This window comes from Gopherus flavomarginatus, chromosome 3, assembly GCF_025201925.1.
Source record: "Gopherus flavomarginatus isolate rGopFla2 chromosome 3, rGopFla2.mat.asm, whole genome shotgun sequence".
Lineage (NCBI taxonomy): Eukaryota > Metazoa > Chordata > Testudines > Testudinidae > Gopherus > Gopherus flavomarginatus.
The window spans coordinates 200706299-200727857 of record NC_066619.1 but is presented as its reverse complement, the minus strand read 5'-3'; the positions used below and the strand labels follow the sequence as shown (position 1 = coordinate 200727857).

Genomic DNA, 21559 nt, shown 5'->3' with positions numbered 1-21559 from the left:
CGTCTAAAAATAGCATTTACATACCTTCTGTAGTCCAGTATCTTGTGATTTATCAGCCTAGCAATGAACATTGGGGGGCTGGAGATCCTGACTCTTTTTTGGTTACAAGATACAAGAGATAAACCAGTTGCAGGGCTGAACATTACTGGGCATTGGACCAACCTAATTTTTCAGAGAAATTCTGTATTTTCAGTGAGATGGAGAGAGGAACATTTCTCAGGCAGATTGTTTTTAAATCATAGCTGTTTGGACCATCTCAAGGTTTGGAATACTAGAAGTAGCCAGCGCCTGCTTATTGTGCAGTGTGTAGATGTAACTGTTAAAAGTACCATGATAAATTGCATTTATTGTAAAGCACTGTGGTAGATCGCAGAGATATCACTTGTGTGTGTGTGCGAGTATTCGTATTCTAAACAAAACATTTTACATCCATTTCCCACATGCATGCCAGAAGATGGTAATCGAGGCTGTTCACAGTACTTTCTAGTAACAATAACCTCAGCTTTGTGAGATATACAGAGAATTCCCATCCTGCTTGGCTGTTGATTCTAACATTTGAAAACTGGATCTTAATGATGTTTTAAATTCATTTCTTTTAAATTTAGGGACAATTACTCAAATCTAATTGTGCAGAATTATACAGTTTTATGTAGGTAATTCTTCTTCCCATACCTTTGTTCAGAAATTCATAAGAGCAGCTGAACACCTGCTAACAATGAAGTTCCTAGCCAGTGGAAGTGTGAAATAACATTTCCACTAAAAACAAAAAACATTCCACTGACAAGAATCTGAGTTTTAATTTTAATGCAGTTATCAGTAGCTCTGATACTCAGTATTAGCAACTTCCCATTTTAGAAAGCTCATGAAGTAGATTTAATATACATCTGTTCCCATCCTCATGCAAATGATTACACTTTAAAAGAGTTTACAGATTTTGAAAATAGGATTTGCAAAGCAATTCTGGTTGCTATAGTTATGGCTACATATAGTGCTACCTATGTCTGAATAAAACATTTAAGGCAGTTAAATAGTTTGACAATAATGTAGTTATATTGGCTAAACCAGGTGGTTTAAAGCTTAAACTGTGGGGCTATTCACATTCCATAGCGTTTGACCCCTTTTTTCCACACTCCCAGATAAAGGATCTGTTTATGGTGGTTTGAAATAGTATTTTAAATCTGAACCATTCTCACTTCACCTACAGAACCTGTTGCTTTTTGGCCCTTAGAGTAATGAAAATGTTTCACACAATGTGTATGTTAAGGGTGTATACTGGCAATATTTATTACATTGATATTTTAAATTAAAAAAACCTATCAACAAGTTTTAGGCCAAAAAATAGATTTTTAAAGGATTTTAGAAGACCTTATATGAATGAAAATGTATTATTTTTTTTAATTGCTTAACTATTTCTCTGCAGTCTGAAAACCAAAAACAATATTGTGCAAGTGTATGAGACCCATAAACAATATTAACTAGAAACAAAAGGGAAACTGAATAGTTAAGATTCACTCTCTAGCTAGAATGAAATGTAAAAGATAGACTATTACTGCAAATAGTGAAATGTATATTAGAATGCTCAAGCATTTCACTTTTAATAGTTTGAGATGATAGCAAATTTAGCTGGAAGGCTTTTAAGTTATATTATAGGTTATATCTTGATTGTGACATTTAAGTTTTAAAATACGTGGCTGGGAACATCATTGAAGACTCTCTTACTGAAAACTAACAGTTCTGTCCTTCTATAACCTTCCTCTCCATTTGCTGCTTGGGTTTTTTCCCCTTTTCAGTCATGTTTTCTCCTATCTCCTCTGAAATCAAAACCATTACTTTTTTTAATACTTTGTTCATACAAACATTAAATATCTCCAGTATTTCTGTTTATCATAAGATTCAAAGCAAGCAAGAAGTGAGAGTCAGACATTTACGGATCAACACAGCTGAGAATCTTAAATTTTAGATGGACCTTTGAATAAAATCTTATATAATCCTTTATCTTTTTCTTATTCCCCTCAGAGGTTCCTGACAGTCATTTGAAAGTTCCTCTGACAGAAAATCAAAGCCCCTAATGCTATTTCAAATATAAAAGTGTTGTAACTAATTGCAACCTTTGCCCAGATGCTGCTAGACACATGGACTCATCGTAGTGGAAATTGTGAGGCAGTGTTTCTAAATGTAGTGATGACAGCAAATACAATGTTTGTCCTGTTTAGCTCTCTGCAACATTAGTAACTTTGCATTGCAAGTACCAGTGAGGCCAGTCAGAGCTTCAAGTTAGAGAGGGCTTAAAAGGCCACAAACTAAGGTAAAACCAACTAAGGCTATGTCTACACTACAGGATAAATTTGAATTAGCTTAAACCGATTTTATAAAACAGATATTATAAAGTCGATTGTGGGCGTCCACACTAGGCACATTAATTCAGTGGTGTGCGTCCATGGTCCGAGGCTAGCGTCGATTTCTGGAGCGGTGCACTGTGGATAGCTACTGTAAAATACTGAGGCCAATAACGTCGATTTGCGCCCACACTAACCCTAATCCGATATAGTAATATCGATTTTAGTGTTACTCCTCTCGTTTTGTAGGAGTACAGAAATCGATTTAAAGAGCCCTTTAAATCGATATAAAGAGCAATGTAGTGTGGACGGGTGCAGCGTTAAATCAATTTAACGCTGTTAAAATTGGTTTAACAGCGTAGTGTAGACCAGGCCTAAAATGAAACATTTAAGACAATGTAACAGACTGTAATGAGTTGGTGAAGGGCAGATGACAATTATTCTTTGTACCATTTATAGCCATTCTGATATTTATAGCATTCAGTTTCGTGGGTTACCCCATTATTAATGTCTGTCCAATTGTAAATAGAATTGTTGTCCCATGCAAAGTACTATGCAGGGATATTATCAAGTATCACACAAAAATAGAATACTTATATGGCTCCATTTTCCGTTGGTACAGGATAGTGGGTTGATTCCTGGGTATACCCTAACTTCATTGAGTTTTAAAAGCTTTATCACTTTCCTCATTTATCCCACAGTCTGATGGGCTGTTCAGAACAGGAGTGCTTACAAAAGACCTGACTTACCTTTGATTATACCAGGGGTATGCAACCTAGGGCACAGGTGCCGAAGGCAGTACGCGAGCTGATTTTCAGTGGCACTCACACTGCCTGGGTCCTGGCCACCGGTCCAGGGAGCTGTGCATTTTAATTTAATTTTAAATCAAGTTTCTTAAACATTTTAAAAACCTTACTTACTTTACATCAACAAGAGTTTAGTTATATATTAGAGACTTAATAGAAAGAGACCTTCTTAAAACGTTAACATGTATTACTGGCACGTGAAACCTTAAATTAGAGTGAATAAATGAAGACTCAGCACACCACTTCTGAAAGGTTGCCAACCCCTGGATTATACCATCAAAGCACAAAGGAAATTTTTTGCAAAGATTACCTCCACAAATACTATCAACTTTGATTTTAACTAAGGTGCCCCATTTCTGGTACAACCCAGTCAAGCCTCAAGCCAAGTCAGTATTAAAGGTACTGAAGCTTGTTTTATAGATGTACCTGTCATTGGCATAAGACAGGCCAGAATTACATATTATGCTGGTAGGTGCTGGTGACTACATCGATCACAAACCTCTTTGAGATTGGGTGTGTGGACACACCCTTCAGTTAACATAACTGTCAGGACCAGTTAATCACAAGTTCCCACCTAAGACAAAATGTGTAGTGAGCCTGCCCTGGAGTTTTGGACTGTGTGTGTTTGTTGGGTAAGAGAAGGGAAGGCAGAACACACAGAGTGAGAGAGACTCGGGACCAGATCAAGAAGCCAAGCAGTGGTCTTTAAGCATAATATGGTGTGGAGAAGCCTAGAGAGACATCAGGGTCAAGATGCTGGCTGAACAAAGCTTAGGCCTATAAGTGGGAAAACTGTTCCTTTCGGTGTCAGTCCCTTCTGCATTCAGAGAAGCGGGACTTTGTACATTCCTTAAAAATAAGATTTCATCAAAGGTACCAGACTCCACTTTCTCCTCTTAACTGAAATAACCTGCAGGACCCTGGAGTTACGATTAACTGCTCAGGTCAAAAGAGGTCATAATATGAAGTCCTTGTGCATAAGGTGTCTTGCCCCTGAACTAACGTGGCTTCTCCATTCTTGGTTATCTGTTCACTATGTTAGTTCACCTCCAAATTCTTTGTGCTAAATGGTTGGACCACATTAACTTGGCAGTTGGGTATATATATATCTCAACTGTGTTTTTACCAGGAGGGTTGTATCAGTGCGGATGCCAGTAATCACGTCTTATCAACTAGGATAAGTGAGAGTACTGTGTTGGAGAGAAATAACGAGTATAAATTTCATCCCATTATGCTCCAGTTTCAAAAGCAAGTGAGTGAACAAACCAGGCTAGTATTATTGGAAATGAGGCTTCCAGAGTCTCATTTGTTCACCCAGTGATTGACACTGTGGTCCAAAATTAAGACCATGTGTAGAGAGACCTGAAGGCTTTTTAGGGTTTCTGACTGGAACTATGTAGAAAACAGAGGTAGAAGTAGGTACTTGTGTTTTAGATTATACTGGGAAGAAAAAAACAAACAAGATGGATTATTGAAAAGGGGGAGAAGGGACTAACCTGCCCATCTTTGAGGGGATAGAGGGTGGAAAGGTTCCTTTGAATATACTGTAGTCCTGAAAGCAAAATGGAACACTAGGTGCTCAAGGCCAGGACCTCTTGGTCCAGCAGAACAATTAAGGTAGCAGATGTAGCTTTACCTATCTAAAATGAATGGATATGCAAGCTGCAGGATCCCACCTGACATATGCTAGCAGTTGGCTAGGCTAAGTTTCACAGAACAAACTGCAAAGCAATGTCTTTTTTTGTTTTTTTGAGTGGGGTGGTTAAATTAGATAAATGGTTAGCAAGTATTACGTTTGACTTGGTTTTTTGTTCACTGTTAGCTGCATTACAGAACCTTTGAAAATAATTTTTCATAATTACCCTTTGGAAACTATTTGCATAGATCTCTTAGCAACGCATGAATTACTTTTTCACGTGGGGGAAATAACAGGTTAGGCAGTAATACTACAGAAAAGGATTTAAGGGTTATAATGGATCAGAAATTGAATATGAACTTACAATATCATGGAGTTACAAAATAGGCAAATATCATTCAAAAAGAGGCTGGATAGCCATCTCTCTTAGACGGAACAAATGCTGCATCTTGGCAGGGGGTTACACTAGATGACCCTGCAGACCCTACTAACCCTATGGTTCTGTGCTTCTATGATCCTGGCATATGTAAGATGTGAGGTAATTGTTCCACTCTACTCAGTGAGGCCTCAGCTTGAGTATTGTGTCCAGTTGTGGGTACCATGTTTTAAGAAAGATGTGGGCAAATTGGAGAGAGTGCAGAGAAGAGCAACAAAAATGATAAAAGGTTTAGAAAACATGACTTAGGAAAGGTTGAAAAAGCTGGGCATTTTTAGTATTGAGAAAAGGAGACTGACGGGGACCCGGAGATCTGATAAGTCTTCAAATAAATTAAGGGCTGTTATAAAGAGGACTGTGGTCAGTTGTTCTCCATGTCCACTGAAGGTAGGGCAAGAAGTAAAGCGCTAAATCTGCAGCAAAGGATATTTAGGTGAAATATTAGTAAAAGTGTTCTAATTATAAGGATAGTTAGGGAATGGAATGGGCCTACAAGAGAATCCCTGTCACTGGTGCTTTTTAAGAACAGATGAGAGAAACACCTGTTGGAGATGGTCTAGGTTTACTTGGTCCTACCTAAGCATTAGATGACTTCTTAAGATTCCTTGCAATCCTACATTTCGATGATTCTGTGTTTTGACGATTTCTAAGTAAATGGTTACTGAACATGCATCATACAGCAACGGTAGCAAATGGTAAGTAGTTAAAATATATTCAATGATTTTTTTCATTGGTTCACAGATATAATATTTAGGCAGATTTCTGCATGTATGTAAGATGACTGTTAACCAGAACTATATTATTTGGTTTCTTCCATTTTATTGTGGTTAATATAAAACTTTAGTTATTCATATAATTTGATTTGATATTATTGTAGAGTTTAAAGTATTTGTGGCTGTATATTTATGATGTGTACATTTGTGGTTATATATTTATGATGTGTACAGAAGCTGAATAAATACTTCTCCTGCAAATACCTTTCAATTAATTATAGGGAGAGCTGGTAATGAGACTTATAGTTAAAGCTGCCTAATGCTTTTTCCATTATAATACTCCATTATTACTTGCTTATAAATTTTCCATGTCAAATGTCTGCCTCAGTCTAAATATTTTTTTGAAAGTTTTTCAGCAAAAATTCTCCAGCTGTTTTGTAGAACAAGATTGGGGAAAAGTAGGTCCAAGTTTAAGGGGAAAAAACCTTACTACTGTTTACTTGAGAAGCACTAGGTCTTCTGTCCACTGAAGGTAGGGCAGTGCTTTGCAGTAGAGGTGTTGTCCTGGTACGAGGGCAGCAATATGAACATTGAAAAAAACATAGTCTGTGTGTGCTCATGTAAGGCTTGTTAGAATTTGCAGCTGAATTCTCCAAAGATTCTGACCACACTGAGCATGATCCCTCCCTATAGAGCTTCTATATGCTGACCAGAGTGTACATCCATCATCCCCATAGAGTGAGCATGTTCCATTCCACAGGGGCAGAGGAAGACTTTCTGTATAATGGTTCCTCATGGCTGCTTGGGCCACAGTGACACCAGACACTGGAACTGAGAGCAGGATAACTGCCCCTCATATACTCTCTGATCCTTCTGCTTGTGCCCAGGCAACATGAAAGAGAAAAAGAGAGCATCCTGACTCAAATGCTGAGGAGCAAGGATAGAGGCAGGAACGGTTAGGGGACAGGTAAAGGAACTGGTGGATGGGCATGGATGGAGCAGAGAGGGACATGAGCTGGAGAGTAGGGGGAGGTAGGAGCAAAAGTTTCTAACCACTAGAGAATACTCCCCTCTAGAGCCTAGAATTGAACATAGGATTCCTGAGTCCCAAAATTCCCATTCCGTCAGCAAATAATGGTGAAATTCATAGGCAAAGTGCACGTCTCATACACTGTTGTTCACATAGCAACAGTAGTCTGTTATTTCCTACCAGCTCCTTATGTGACAGAGGTCTGTACTGATTTGGGGTCAGTAATGGACGGTATTTTCAATTTGTGATTTCAAAACTCATGAAGAAATTTACAAAAGACTACATTGAAAGAAAATCATGATGGTTGCAAAGTCAAACACACAAAATTTAGGATATATGAGAAGCAAGATTATCTGTGCAACCCTTGTGCATTATGATATGGTCTTTTACTACACGATCACTGTAACAGGGTGGCCTGGCCATTAGGGTTGTACATCTACACATAGCATCAGTGTGGCTCTGAGCCTGGGTCGACGGATTTGGGCTCGTAGGACTCATGCTATTGTGCTAAAATTGGTTTGTAGACATTGCAGCTTGGGCTGGACCTCGATCTGAAGCCCATTCCCTAGGCTTCAGACCCTAAGCTCCAACCTGAGCTGCAGTGTCTACAACCTGAATCTGTTGACTGGGCTCAGAGGCACACTGCTGCGGGCTGTGTAGACATAACTGTAAGTGCCAGGAGGCCTGGGGCTAGTCAGTCCTATAAGTTAGTCCTCCCTTGCCTTATCTGTGCTTGAGAGTAGGAGTTCAAAAGGGAGGAAGCCTAGGAGAGGGAGTAAGGTGAGGGAAAGAGAGCTACAGGAGTGGAGCTAGCTCCTATAGTAGTCCTGTCTCCCATAGGTGAACCTTGGAAAAAGTGCCAGGCTCCAGGGAGGTGGTTCTGGGGCCAGTATTCCTGAATAGAAATGGGGAGTAGAGGAGAACCACAGAGAGCAACTGGGCTCTTGTGAAAGGTGCTGAAGTAGTCTGGAAAAAGCAGAGGAGTCCAGGGAAGTAGCTGGGAGACAATGTTGTGTCCCAAAGTGGAGAGGCTTAAAGATAGTCCAGAAGGGGTTGTACTGAAGGAGGCTGTCGTCTGTATGACCCCTGCCTTGTTTGTTGCAGAAGTTTGGCGGGATTTAGTGAATGAGTCAGGAAAGTGAAGGAAGAGAAAGTGGCTGTGGTGGTTGAACGCTACCCTGGAGAACTGGATTCTATCCCTATCTCTATCATAAAGTTACTGTGTGATATTGACACAGCCTCTTAAACCAAACTTTAGACAAGTTGTCACTAATCAGGACTGTCTCTAGGCACCAGTAAACCAAGCACGTGCTTGGGGCGGCACAATTTCAGGGGCAGCTTTCCAGGTGCTCTCGGAGGTGTTTTGTTTTTTGTTTTGCTTCAGCAGTTGCGCTCTCAGAGGGTAGTTGTTTTTTTTTGTTTTTTTTGCTTGGGGGCTGCAAAAAACCTAGAGCTGACTCTGTCACTAATTGTGTGTTCCTTATTTTCTGGGTACCTAAATTGCAAAACCAGATTTATATAAGTGCTGAGTGCTCACAACTGAAATTAAAATCTATTGGTGCTGTGCTTTCAATATATAAAGTGCTAGAAAAATGCTAAGTACTCTGCAAATTCAGATGCAGAGTCTCAAGTTAGACGATTACTGGGGATAATCCTGATCCTCCCATAACATATGCTGGAGTGCATCCATAGGGCCACTGAGTCAGGATAGTGGCCTATTTTAAGGCAAGAACAACATGAAGAGACATGGTCTTGTAACAGAAAAGTATTGAGGATGATCTACCTGCAAGTGGTTTGAGAATGGATTTAGTGTGTAGGCATGGTATGTGGTGCAGGAGGGAGATTCTGTGTGTAAAGGCCAACGTGAGAGAGAGTGCAGAGGTGGGCATGGATGGGGGACTACACAAAGGGAATAGTCAGAGGAACATCTTGGGCTGAGGGAAGGTGATTTGGGGCTGGGAACAAAAGGCCTGGTAAATAGGAGCTAACTTGCAGAAGACCTTGAAGGTGAGAACAAGGAATTGAATTGTATTCAGGGAGCCAGTGAAGGGACTTGAAGTGATCCAACCATTAGCGTCAGAGTTTTGGAAGGATGGATGGAACAAAACTGTCCTCTTATTACATGGATATATAGGCCCTGAGTGGGTCTGAAGGTGCTACTGTAATGAGGTGAGTGTCAGAAAAGACCAGAGGAGGAGGTTGCACATGCCATGATAAATGTGTATTAAGATGTTCACAAAAAATTAATCCAGGTCATCACATCACAGCTTCCTACAACCACTACTGATATATTGATTTCTTTCTTCCCACCGGGGGCAGCGGAGCCTTTCCAGAATTGTGGGGGCAGGCAGGAGCCCTTGCTTCCTCTGTGGCCCCACTCCTGCCCCTCCTCTTCCCCTGGAGCCCCGACCCTTGGCCAATCCAAAAGCTGGAGTGGGGCCAGTGACACTTGGCTCCTCCACCTGAATGGGGTGGAGGGGCCTGAGAGTAGCCCCTGGCCTGTATCCTGGGCCCCCAGCCCAGGACAGCCCCTCACCCATGTCCCAGGCCCCTCACAGTTCTTACCCTGACCCAGCTCTGGCAGGGGAGCGGGGGTCTCAGAGCTCCAGCCAGGCCGTAATAAGAGTCTCCTGGGCAGCTTTGGGGACCCTCGGACTCTCAACCTGCCATGGGCAGAAGGCAGGGACATAGCCTGGTGGCTGTTCTCACCCCCCCCACCCCTCCAGACAGGTGGAGGCTCCCCATAGCTTCCCCAGGCTCCCGCTGCCAGCCTGCCTGGGGTGGGGCTAAGTGGGAAGCTGAGGGGCAGGGCTGGTGGCAAAAAATGGGAAGGCAATGGTCCCCTGGCCCTGCCCCCTGTTCTGGCACCACTACTTGACTACTCAAAAGTGGGCTGCCATATTTTAGTATCTGGTTTGACTCATTCGTTTTTCTGGTTTATTAATTCTAGAACATTCTGTTCATTTGCAGCCATACATTTTTGGTAAATGCCTACTCTTTGCCCAGATTTTGGCTGGGTTTACTAAAGCAGAATATTGGCTGACTTACCCAAGATCACAGAGAAAGCAATTGGCTCAGCCCAGATTAAAATGTGAAATCTCTTAATCACAACTGTTCAGTCTAACCACTCACCCAAATAACTGCCTCTGATAGGGTCTTTTTAGTTTTGACCATAATTTTACTAATACCCATCTGGCTTGATATTTCTGACTCTTAGAATTTTGTCATCAATAGACTGCCTTTTTTCCCCCTCTTAGAGAGATAAGGTGGGTGAGGTAATATTTTCTTTTTTTATTGGATCAACTTCTGTTGGTGAAAGAGACAAGCTTTCAAGCAACACGGAGCTCTTCTTCGGGTCTTTCCTTCTTAAAATTAATTTGTCATTTTCAGAGCAGGTTGGGCATATTTTCTTCTAGAAATGCCTGAATATGAACATGTATTTTGCAATAATCGTGTGACATAATTAAATTAGATGCAGATTTTTTTCTTAATCTCCAAATCAATTAAAAGGCTGGATAAATGAGGTTTGGAAATTATAGGTTGCAGAGATGAGAAGCCATCACATTGTACCCAGTCGATTAAAACAAGAAGAAATAGAACAGATACTTTGATAAGTGTTCTGCCTGTGTTAACCTTGATGGCTATTATCGGGGGGATGATGCTATGTCTGTTTCATTGGCTTAGGCTTTTTTTCATGCTGAGAGAAATCAATACTTTGAGTTGCTGGATGACAGAGGCATCACTTCAGAATTGAAGGTGGCTGTCAGACATTGTCATTGGTTGACTTTTGTTCACTATTGAGTTTTTAAGCTTTCATTTTTCTAAGTCTTATTCAGCAGTCTTCGTAAGATTTCCCTGGGTAGCGTTTTTTTTAGTCCAGACTTGTAGCCTGAGGTCAGGGATCAAGTGCAAAGATCTTTGAAAGTGGAAGATTGAAGAGTGCCTTCATTTACTACAGTGTCCTTATTTAAAGGGAATTTGCATTGGCAGGGGACTATCTCTTGTCTTCTGGAGTATTTTTTTTTCTCTTAAATGACATTTTCTAGGACAAGTTGTTCATGATGCTAGTAATTTTTAGCCAAATTAGGTGAAGAAATTGGAATACTTCAAAATGGTTAGTGAGAACTTTGTGGCAAGTTGAAGTACAGAAAATGGACTGTAAGATAATGTAGTCTTTTTAAAAATCTTTGCTGCTAAAGTAAATGCTGCTAAAGTTAGATGTAGCCTTGGTAAAACATAACTTTGTAATTTTAGGGATTGTAGTGATACATGTGCAAATATTACCATTCATAGGAAATCTTTAACAGTCAGCTTTATTTGATATGTTTTTCTGTAAACCAAAAACAAAATTATCTTTAAAATACCAGATAATCCCCTAGATAGAACTAGAGACAGGGAGGATCTTCTAATTCACCATACCATTTGTTTGTAACAGCATATCTGGAATCACCCTGATGACAGAATATACATTTGTTCCCCTCTCCACACAACCTTTCTACAGCTAGCTACGTAGGGTGGTTTTCTCCTTTCATATTTCCTGCTCCACCATGGGTAGTACCAATGGCTATGAAATCCTCCCCTAATATCTCTGACCATTGCTGTTGTGTTTATACATTGGAGCTGCTCCCAGAACACCATTTAATACATATTTCAAGCACCGAAGTGCTCATGGAAGTAGAAATCTTGGTTTAATTTATTCATAGGTATTTATCAGTCTAATTACATACAACCATGTAGAAGTCTGCAGGGCATGTATTGGTAGTATAGTTTTCAACCATAATGGTTATACAATAGAAAGCAGAGGAAGTAAATGTGTAATAATTTGTAGAACTGTAGAACAGGTTACATGCAAACAAAATCTTTAACCAGCTTACTCAAGATGAACATTTGCAAAATGTGCTCGTTTATATACAGACAAAATATGCGTTGTTCATGATCTCTGATTTCAAACCTTTGATGTAGCTGATCTTCAGGTAACCTATACTTTTGGTCAGGAGGGGTTCAGGTAATTGAATTTTAACTGTATTGGTACAAGTACAAAAAATAATTTATCAAATATCGATATGTGGATGTGATCGACACATGGTTCATGTTGTAACCTGGCAGTTCTTCTAAACCACTCATATCCCTGACAGATCAATTCTCCATTTTCCAGTTGCAAGGTGAATGGGAATAAGAGGTGAGGTACTTAGTACTATTCCTCTACCACCAGAATGGCAATTTCATTGGGTCTCGGAAGGCATGACATACTTGAGCTTAAGTCTTTTAGATAATTAGAAGGAAGACAGTATTAACCTAACAGGCATTACAACCCTTCAATTTTATTGTGTACACTAATCATCTGATAGCTGACTCCTAGACTCATTGTCCTTCCATGAAAGTAAAGAAGCTTGCATTGGAAAAATAAAACTCCCTTAAGTTAAACTGATGGTGCAAGCCTGCATTGAAGTTTGCTGCATTTACATCTCAATAAGTGGCTTGGCAAGACCTCTCCACACTTTTCACTATAGCATCAGTTTCCCCCATCTTTGGATGCTGACATCTGGGGACCTTAGAAAATGCACCCTCCATGATCCAAATGATCCCAGTGAAGTTGCTGATCAATCCAATCCTAATGTTCAACGTGAAAATATGATCATTTGCTTATAGGCCATGTAGATTCTTGTTCAGATTTTCTCTGTGGTACCATATGCAGGGTAATATGAAATTTGAAACTGGCAGAAGCCCTTCAGATATAAAGCATGAGCCCCGGCAGATGTCCATCTTCAGATTAATGTATCTTCCAGATGCACAATCTTTCATTCAAAATTCAAAACTAACCCGAACTTTGAAACAGCACCAAGTGAATCATTTCCTCAGCCAATTCCTAAGGCTTAAACCATCTCAGATGACCCTACCGTTACATTTCAAAGATTGGTCTCATAGCAGCAAAGAGTATATGATTGATATTCTACTTTCTATTCTTAAACTCTCTAAATAGGAGTAGAAATTATGTAGCATCTACCTCACTGAGAATGGTTAGAAGCAAAACTTAAAACTGATTTACTTGTAAACGTTTAGCTAGTTTGGTGGGACAAACTGCTTCTGGTGGAATTGATGGGAATCAACACTGAGATTTAAAGTGTTGAGTTGTTTTTACCAGACTCTGCAACACATCAGGCTGTTCCAAACTGAGACCCTGGCATTGAGTGTAGATACTTGTCAATAGTAATTTTAGCCAGGATACTACCAGGTTTTGAAAATATATCTGTAACTGTTGTCCTGGCTGCTGTCCCAGGGCTGCGTGGTAGTGGGAGAGACATTTTCTAAAAACTGAGCATCTCTCCCACCTACTTAGCAGCCCCATCACCAAAGCCCCTGCTGTCTGCCTGTGTCTCATGCATGGAGTCAGCTCTCTACTGTCTTAAAGCTGCTTCTGTAGAACTTTGCTTAGATTGATAAGGGATAGAGGCATTTGGCAGGCACTGAGGGACTGTGGACACTAAACAGCTGAGAGAGTAAACCTGCAAATGAGCAAAGAGAGAAATCAGATACAGGGTGGTAGGTAATGAGGGAGAAGCCATTGTGGGAGATGAAGGTAGCCATGAAAGTTTGGGGAAATAGGGGTGTGGAAAGCCATGAGGAGAAGGAGGAACCATGGTAGGAAGGATCAATTCTTTTCCCAATGATGATTTTTCATGTAAGATTTCAGAGACCAATGGAGATTTAATGTATATTCTGATGACATTTTGTTTTTCTTTGTTCTCCCTCTCCTCCTCCTCCTCTCCACAACATTTCTAAAACTAAAATTATCGAACAAACAGTAGAATGTGAACACAAATCTGGCAGCTGAGGACCTGACAGCCCACTAATTATTGGTTTATTTGGAGAATTTTCCCTGACAAAACTTTTCAGATGTTAATAATTATGCATGAGCAGGTGCTAAACATCTGAGAGACCTGCAGCAGCTTCTGCATCTTATTGTAATAACGTAAAATGTTAATGAGCTTGTTGCAATTAAGATTCCTGCATAGTGTGATGTTGTAATTGTGATGTTTCTGCATGTTAAAGTCTGTCAATTTTCAAACAGGTTATGGGGGAAATAGTAAACTTTTAATTTAAAAACATTCATCATGGTGGTTTGCTGAAAGAGAGATCTTACTACTTTTAAGCTAGTGACATACTAATGCTATTTTGTCCTATGTACATGCAAGTTTTAGAAGGAGGAAATGCCGCTTGTCTCTCTCTTCTTTTGAACGTCATGTCTACACACTTAAATTCATTATTGGTATTTAATAAAGAATGTGTTCAAAATTGCATCAGAAAGATTTTTTTAGAGGTACAAGTTCATTATATCTTTTACAAAAAGTTCTCATTTGATTTCCATTTTATCATGTTTTTAAGGTCAAATGTGACTTTAATGTTCCATAAAGAGACAGAGATTGATAATCTGGAAAGAGTAACCCTCTAATGTGATTTATATGTATGGATTTTATGTCAGATATGAAAAGTTGCTGTTCAAATTGTAAAGGAGGATCCATTAAAAAGCACTTTAAAACACTTTACTACTTAGCTTACCTTGGACGCTTGTTTTTAGAATTCTGCCCTTTCAAGCAACTTAAATATAACAGCTTATCAAACATTTACTAAGTGCTGGTGAAGAGAATTCAAAATTGTCATGGGTACAGGATAGGTTAATATACTGGAAAAGACAACAGTGTTTAAAAGGAGCTATAAAAATCTTGTTGAGAGGCGGTCATAACTTAGCCAACTTTATTTATTTATTTATTTATTTATTTTATTTATTTGGCGGGGAGGTGTTGACAGGATGCTGGGTTTAGGCATACAAAAGATGATTCCTGATACATGTTAAATTGAACTGGAAATTCTACTGCTTATGGTTCACACTTTCTGGATTTCTGTTCATCAGGTGAGCATTGTAAGGGTGTAGGAGAGTTAGGGAACGAGTGAAAGGCAAAATCTAGATGGAGAATTTACAAGTTAATTTGTAATCAGCAAAGAATCCTGTGGCACCTTATAGACTAACAGACGTTTTGGAGCATGAGCTTTCGTGGGTGAATACCCACTTCGTCAGATGCATGTAGTGGAAATTTGACGAAGTGGGTATTCACCCACGAAAGCTCATGCTCCAAAACGTCTGTTAGTCTATAAGGTGCCACAGGATTCTTTGCTGCTTTTACAGATCCAGACTAACACGGCTACCCCTCTGATACTTTGTAACCAGCGTATTCTTACGGTTTTTACCATTTAAGGATCTCTGTAAAATTAAATGCTTCTTAACCACTGGTTTAGATTTTCATAGACATTTACATTATATATATTGGATGTATTTTAGTCATTTTCTGCATAATTGTTGCAATTAAAGAGAGTGACTGATTAAAAAGTACTTTACTTCATGTGTGTCTTAAGGCATAACTAATTGTTTTACATATATAGGTTTTGTTTGTTTTTAATATCTTGTTTAATACCTAAACTTGGAAGAATTGTTCTAAAGTCTGCTCTGGTTGCTCTCACTTCCCTTTCCCCCACAAAAAAGGAAATGTTTCTTGTTTGTTTGGATAAGCATTTGTGTCCTTTCTACTAACTAGATCATAGAATAATCCAATCATTGACAAAGGCTGAAGTTCTTTGTCTCCCTAGCATATGCAATCTGTAGAACTGTCAGGTTGAAATCTGAGGAACAGGAAGTCTTAAAGTTGGGGGTGCAGGACTTTCATGACACCAAATTAACAGGAAAATAAAGAAGAAGAAAAAAACCACCCAGGAAAGCAAAGGTTTTAGTTTTTATGTTTTTAGTTTTTCACCATTTAGTTTTTATGTAATTAGTCTTTGTTAATGGTGTTACATTTTAACAACCTTGAAAAATGGAATATTTTTACCAACAGTTATCGTACATAAAGTTAGTGTTAGCTTTCCCACGCTGGCCTTCTAGTGTATCCCAGCCTTCTGGCTAGAGGAATCGCCCCTGGTAAAAAGCTAGTTCAGTCTTCATATCCATTCAGTGTTTTTCTTCTTTGAAACTTCCAGCAAGAGAACTATATGTAATAGTGTGTATAAGGTTTTGATTTTATTTAGGAGAAGGATCTTCAAAGATACATATAGCAGTTAAGTGCCCAACCCCCATTCACTTTGAATGCAAGTTGCATGTCTAACTGCTATCTGTGTCTTTTGAAGATCTCCCCTTTGAGACTGGCACTATAAAATCTACACTCTTGCAGTGTGATAGAATCGGTTATTCTGAAATGTTCTACTGTGTTGTCAGGTTAGTAATGTTTTAAAAATATCTTGAGGGAACATGGTGTAGTGGTTAAAATACATAACTAAGTATTAAGTAATAACTGAGTTCTGTATTTACCTCTGCTATAAATGTACTGTAACCATAAGTAACTAACAGGAAAATAAAGTTTTCCTAAATAAAAAATAAAGTTTGCACATCTGTAAAATAGGGATAATTCTTATTTCTGAAGGCTTAGTAAAACTAATTATTTGTTTGTAAAAGTCTTCAAGATTCTTGGTTGGAAGGTGTTGAACTGCAAAATATTAAAGTATTTATTTTTTTTCTTAGTCACTATGTGCCCAGTATTCTGCAGATAAACGAGAGGATGAAAAGATGTGTGATCATTTGATAAGAGCAGCCAAGTTCCGAGATCATGTGACTGCATCCCAACTAATACAGAAAATTATCAACATTCTGACAGACAAGCATGGAGCCTGGGGAAATTCTGCATCAAGGTAAAGACAGATCTTTAAGATTTGGCTTTTGTTCAGATATGATGGGATGATTTGGATTATGTCTTCAGATGAGGTCAAACCTAATGGAAAACTGGCATATTACAATTTTGTTTAGTGTAAAACTGTATATATATATATTTAAAGAAAAAAATTGGAAGATACAGAGGATTTTACTTCAGCAATGTGCTATCTACAATTGGGGATTAATCCATTTTTCTTTTTTCAACAGTCTTGTTTACTCACAAAGAAATTATTGTAGTTTAGTAACTTCTCTAAATACCAGTACTGAGTCATATCTGAAATAGTAAAAATACATTTTGTTTTCCTGAATGTAGAGAATCAGTGCAACATATGTGAAAGCAACAACAAAATAGAAAAAAAATTCTTCCCCAGTTGGATTTAAACTTTATCACTATGTAGAGCTCCAGATTTTTTCAAATTCCAGTATAACTGCATCATTTATTTTAAAAAACAGAAAATACATGAATAAATATGTTCTGTTATTGAAGCATGGAATGGAATATTTAACACCTGACCAATGGAAATTTATGAAGAGAAGTAATGTTGCACCCCTTGTCCCCAGGAAAGAGGAAAATGTTTTTTTATTATGTTGCGTTGTCTACTCATACATTAGAGCAAAACACAACCAAATGAAAATTACATTGCTTTCATTTGGGAAATTCTACACAAATGGAATAGTCATTACATTGACACCTGTTTCATTGTTTCTGCGCAAGTCAAGCTGATAGTTTCAGCTGAATATTTAAAATGAAAGTTCAAATCCTAGAACTGCATGTCTGATTAGGATTTAAAAATAAACTAAACGTGTCTTGGCTAGAACATACCACGCTGGATCCATTTGCCTCTTGAAATGCTGTCATTTGTATGCAATGCAATGAAAGGTGGAAATGAGAGTGAAAAATTGAATATATATATTTTGCCAATAATCTCAATTAGCTCTATTGTATTACAAACAATTTTATCATGTTCAACAATTTCTCATTTCATAATTTTTGAAGGATATTAGATATTAAGTATTATTAATATTGAGGTTTTTATTTATAGCGTGTTAGAATTACAGGTTAGCCACAAACCCAAAATGTGGAGCTCAAACTGTGTTAAATATGGAAAGCCTTTATGAAAATGCTCTGCAGGAAAATAAAAAATAATTACACAATTAAATATTTCCTGCAAAGGTTGGTTAGTTAATCGCTTTCTATGAACATATTATTTTAAGATTGTAACAGGGTCTCTTCAAACAACTTTGTAAAGCACCTCATACGTCAGTGGCTCTTCAGTTTTCAGAGAGTGTTCCATTAGTGTTTTGTTCAATTGTTTGTGTTTCTTAGTTTAAAACACTTTCTGTCCTCAATGGCTTTTAAATAAGGCATATGAAGAACTCTTTGCCATTTAAATGTGTTTTGCTCATCATGATAATACTGGTATAGTGAGATAGGTGGAGCTGTAATTGATAAAATGTACTGCTTCTAGAGTGGGTTAACTATTCTCTGATTTTCTTCTTATGAGGCTTGCATAATCAGCTTGTAAATTATGTAGTGTAGAAAATATGGACATGATTATTTCTATTTCATAATAAATAATGATCTACAGTGAAATGGAAATATCACATAATGCACTTTGCAATACACTTAACATAATTCTAAGAAACTTAAATGGCATTAGAGAGGGAAAAAAAAATCTTTATCGGGAAGGCAGAATACATTTACCCACCATAAACCTGTTTAAAAAAAAAACACAAAAAACCCCCACACAATGATTCTCATCCTAATGAAAAGCTATATTAAAGGGGTTAAATTAATGTTTTACAGGAATATTTTACTTTCCCTTAAAGAATTGTACTAGTTTTTTGTCACATAAAATCAATCTTAGTAGTAGTTTTCAATATTTGGTTTGTGGTATTTTGTTTTTCATCCTCCTTTGGAATCCATATAATTGCTTGTAGCCATGGCTCTGAAGGCCTAATACTTTCCCATTAATGTCATTTATTTTGTTTCAATATTGATGGCTTTTCTAATGCCATACGATCAGTGGGCTGCAGTGCTGGCAGCTGGCCTGGGATCGGCAGTGGTTTTAATAAATCACAATCAGACTCATGCCATTACATCAATATTTTTAGTCAATTATAGAGAAGGTCAGGTGCTACATTCGGTATAGGAGCCCCAGCATGTGGCATTTGAGAAACATCTGGTACTGCAACAAAACTGCAAGCCGGGGAAAAAAGAATCCAATTTATCCCATCTAAAGAGACCAAATGAAATCTGCTGCTTTATGGATAACACAATGATGATTATAGCCATTTTGAACATGTTATACTTGCTAGACTTAATACTCTTTATACAGACATATTCCCTAAAGTTTCCATTCAATAAAAACTGAAAATGAAAATATTATTTCCTCAGAAGCAGATGTGAATTGTTGTTTCCTCACAGCAGGCATCTAATATCTTTTGACACATAGTGACCTGCCTGAATGCAATTTGTGTCTTAATATCCAGATTTTACCAGCTTTTGCCACATGAGAGAGAGTAAGCAAGCTCTTTTTCCTCCACTGGATTTGAAGTTCTGGCTATTGCCTTGGCATGCAAAGAAAGTATTCCTCTGACAGAACTCTGATATCTGTGTGCCCTTTACTGTCACTGCATTTTTTTCAAATGCTTAGAGATTTCAGGAAATAATGGGACAGACAAGTACCTGTTCATCCATACATTACTGTCACCTGGAGTGAGGCTCAGGTGAAAACTGAGAGAACCTGATAAGAATGGTGGAATAAGCAAGAAAGAGGACACAAATGAACAGACTGGCAGAAGTAATTTTTTTCTGGTGCATAGAGCAGGCATTGTGTTTATTTGGGTCAGGAGACAAATCATCTTTCATGTAGATGACACCCTGGTAAAGTGGCTGAATATAAGAAGGATGAGGAGAGATGATGGAGAACACTGGATGAAAGTCTCAGAGGACATACTACCCTTTTCTCATATCGTCCTTCATTGCATTCTAATAGGCTGACTAATGTACCATGGAAATTCATTCTTGGTATTAGAGGGGAAAAGGGTGGTACTCCTCTCAGAAAAATGCAAAGGTAGAACTGCAGACATAAATTATTTTAGAAGCAATAAGGTTTAGGAATTTTTAAGAGAACCTCTGTATATCAAGATCTCTGAATGCTTTTGATTAGTTTAAGAGAGTGAGTTTAGGCTCAGGTTTCGGTTGCTTAAGAAACTCTGTTTCAGATTGGTTGACTGTGTTCTAATGGATGCCCTCAAGCAAGAGGCGTCTCTGCCTTAGAGACATTCATCTTTTTTCTGTGTTACAGGCTTGCTGGTAAAAATCTTTGTGATGCTCTCTCCAATTTTTCTTCAGTAAATCAAATCTTCCTTCTTTCAAAAAGATGAATGCTGTAAGGTTGGGGTGTTATAAAAAAAAATCAATGCAGGCAAAATTGAAACAGTATGCCTCTGTATTGATTGGCCTTGTGAAATCGAAACTAACAGCTTTGTAACTGTTCCAGTGGACAGTTAGCTGACCTGTAATGGATAAACTATCAATATTAGCATTACTATTTTATCTTGTAGTATGTCATTTTAGAATCCAGAGTCCAAGGAAGGAGAAGGGTTGAACTGAATTTTTAATGTTACTTGTAAGAAGTAACCACGTTCTTTCTCTGTATAGTTGTTTGTAGATAAGTGACATATGTACTTGTTCTGTTTTAAAACAGAACAGTATTACTTTAAAGAGCAATGATTATTTTTAACATGTTCCCTTTGGCATTTGCTATAAAATGCATTTCAAAATATTTGCTTTTTAAATAAAAAAAAAACAAGAAAAAACTCCAAACAAAATAGCACCAAGAGCTTTGCTTATCAGGGCAAATGTAGTTTTATTAGTCTAAACATTGAGAATATGATGCACCTTTTCCCCCATCTGTAGTAAATTTTATGACTGAGTTTATTAATAAAAATTACACAGTTTCAAGATGTTCATCATAGATTTATACCAAGTACTCTTCCTAAATAGGCATCAATGCACAGAATTTTAACAATGTCCCCATAAAACACGTCATGATGATGTATAAATTTTCCCCTTTCTTACTGATTCACATGCTTTTCATTCTGACTCCTACCTGACCCTGAGGATCTTGCATTTGACATCAGTGTAAGGCAACATTCATTGCTTTCTCTGGAGCTTTGATGATGCTAGGAAATTCTTTATAGCCTACAGTGACAATAACATAGTGAAACGGCTTAATAAACCTAACATTTTTCCTATTTGTCTCTTGCCCTGTGTCCCCCTCCAAAAAATGCAAATCATTAGCAAATTAAGTGAAGATGGGGTAGGGGGATGACTAATGTAAATGTCAGTTAAAGAAATAAGGTTTTTTGAAGTGCTTTTATGAAATAAGTAGGTGTACAGAAGTTAGTGTTTAAATGTTGTATTTTTGTACGTTACATCAATACATATGCAGTAACTCCCAGTGAGTTGTGGGTACAATGTTTTATATTTGTATAGAGGCCTGAGGCCAAGTACCTTCAGCCATTATAAGTGAAAGTTCCTATACGATCACATTCTATCATGTTAAAATGCCTTTATAAAATATTTTAATATAATTTTGTAATAATTAGTTCCAAACAATGTTTGGGTTACAATGGATACCAAGAGACTGGGATTTTTACACAGCCAGTCAGATTTCTGCTTACACAATACCTTTTTGATAAATAAGCTAAATGTGTAAGAGGCTGCTGAAAGATCTAATGGACACCTGATCTCTGTCTCTCACCAGAAGAAAAGTGTAAACTGTAGAAGTACTGTAAATACTTGTTCATAAGCTGAATATTTTTGGTAAAAAAGTGACG

The 21559-nt window shown here is 38.0% G+C and overlaps 1 protein-coding gene across 5 annotated transcripts in view; it reads left to right on the top strand.

The window, feature by feature from the left end:
• LRBA (LPS responsive beige-like anchor protein) overlaps nt 1-21559 on the top strand; it is a 590754-nt gene that overhangs the window by 229641 nt on the left and 339554 nt on the right. For all 5 annotated transcript variants that reach the window (XM_050946210.1, XM_050946208.1, XM_050946209.1 and 2 more), the window contains one exon: nt 16523-16689. In XM_050946210.1, coding sequence (XP_050802167.1) covers nt 16523-16689 — 167 coding nt within the window. The remainder of the gene's footprint in view (nt 1-16522; nt 16690-21559) is intronic.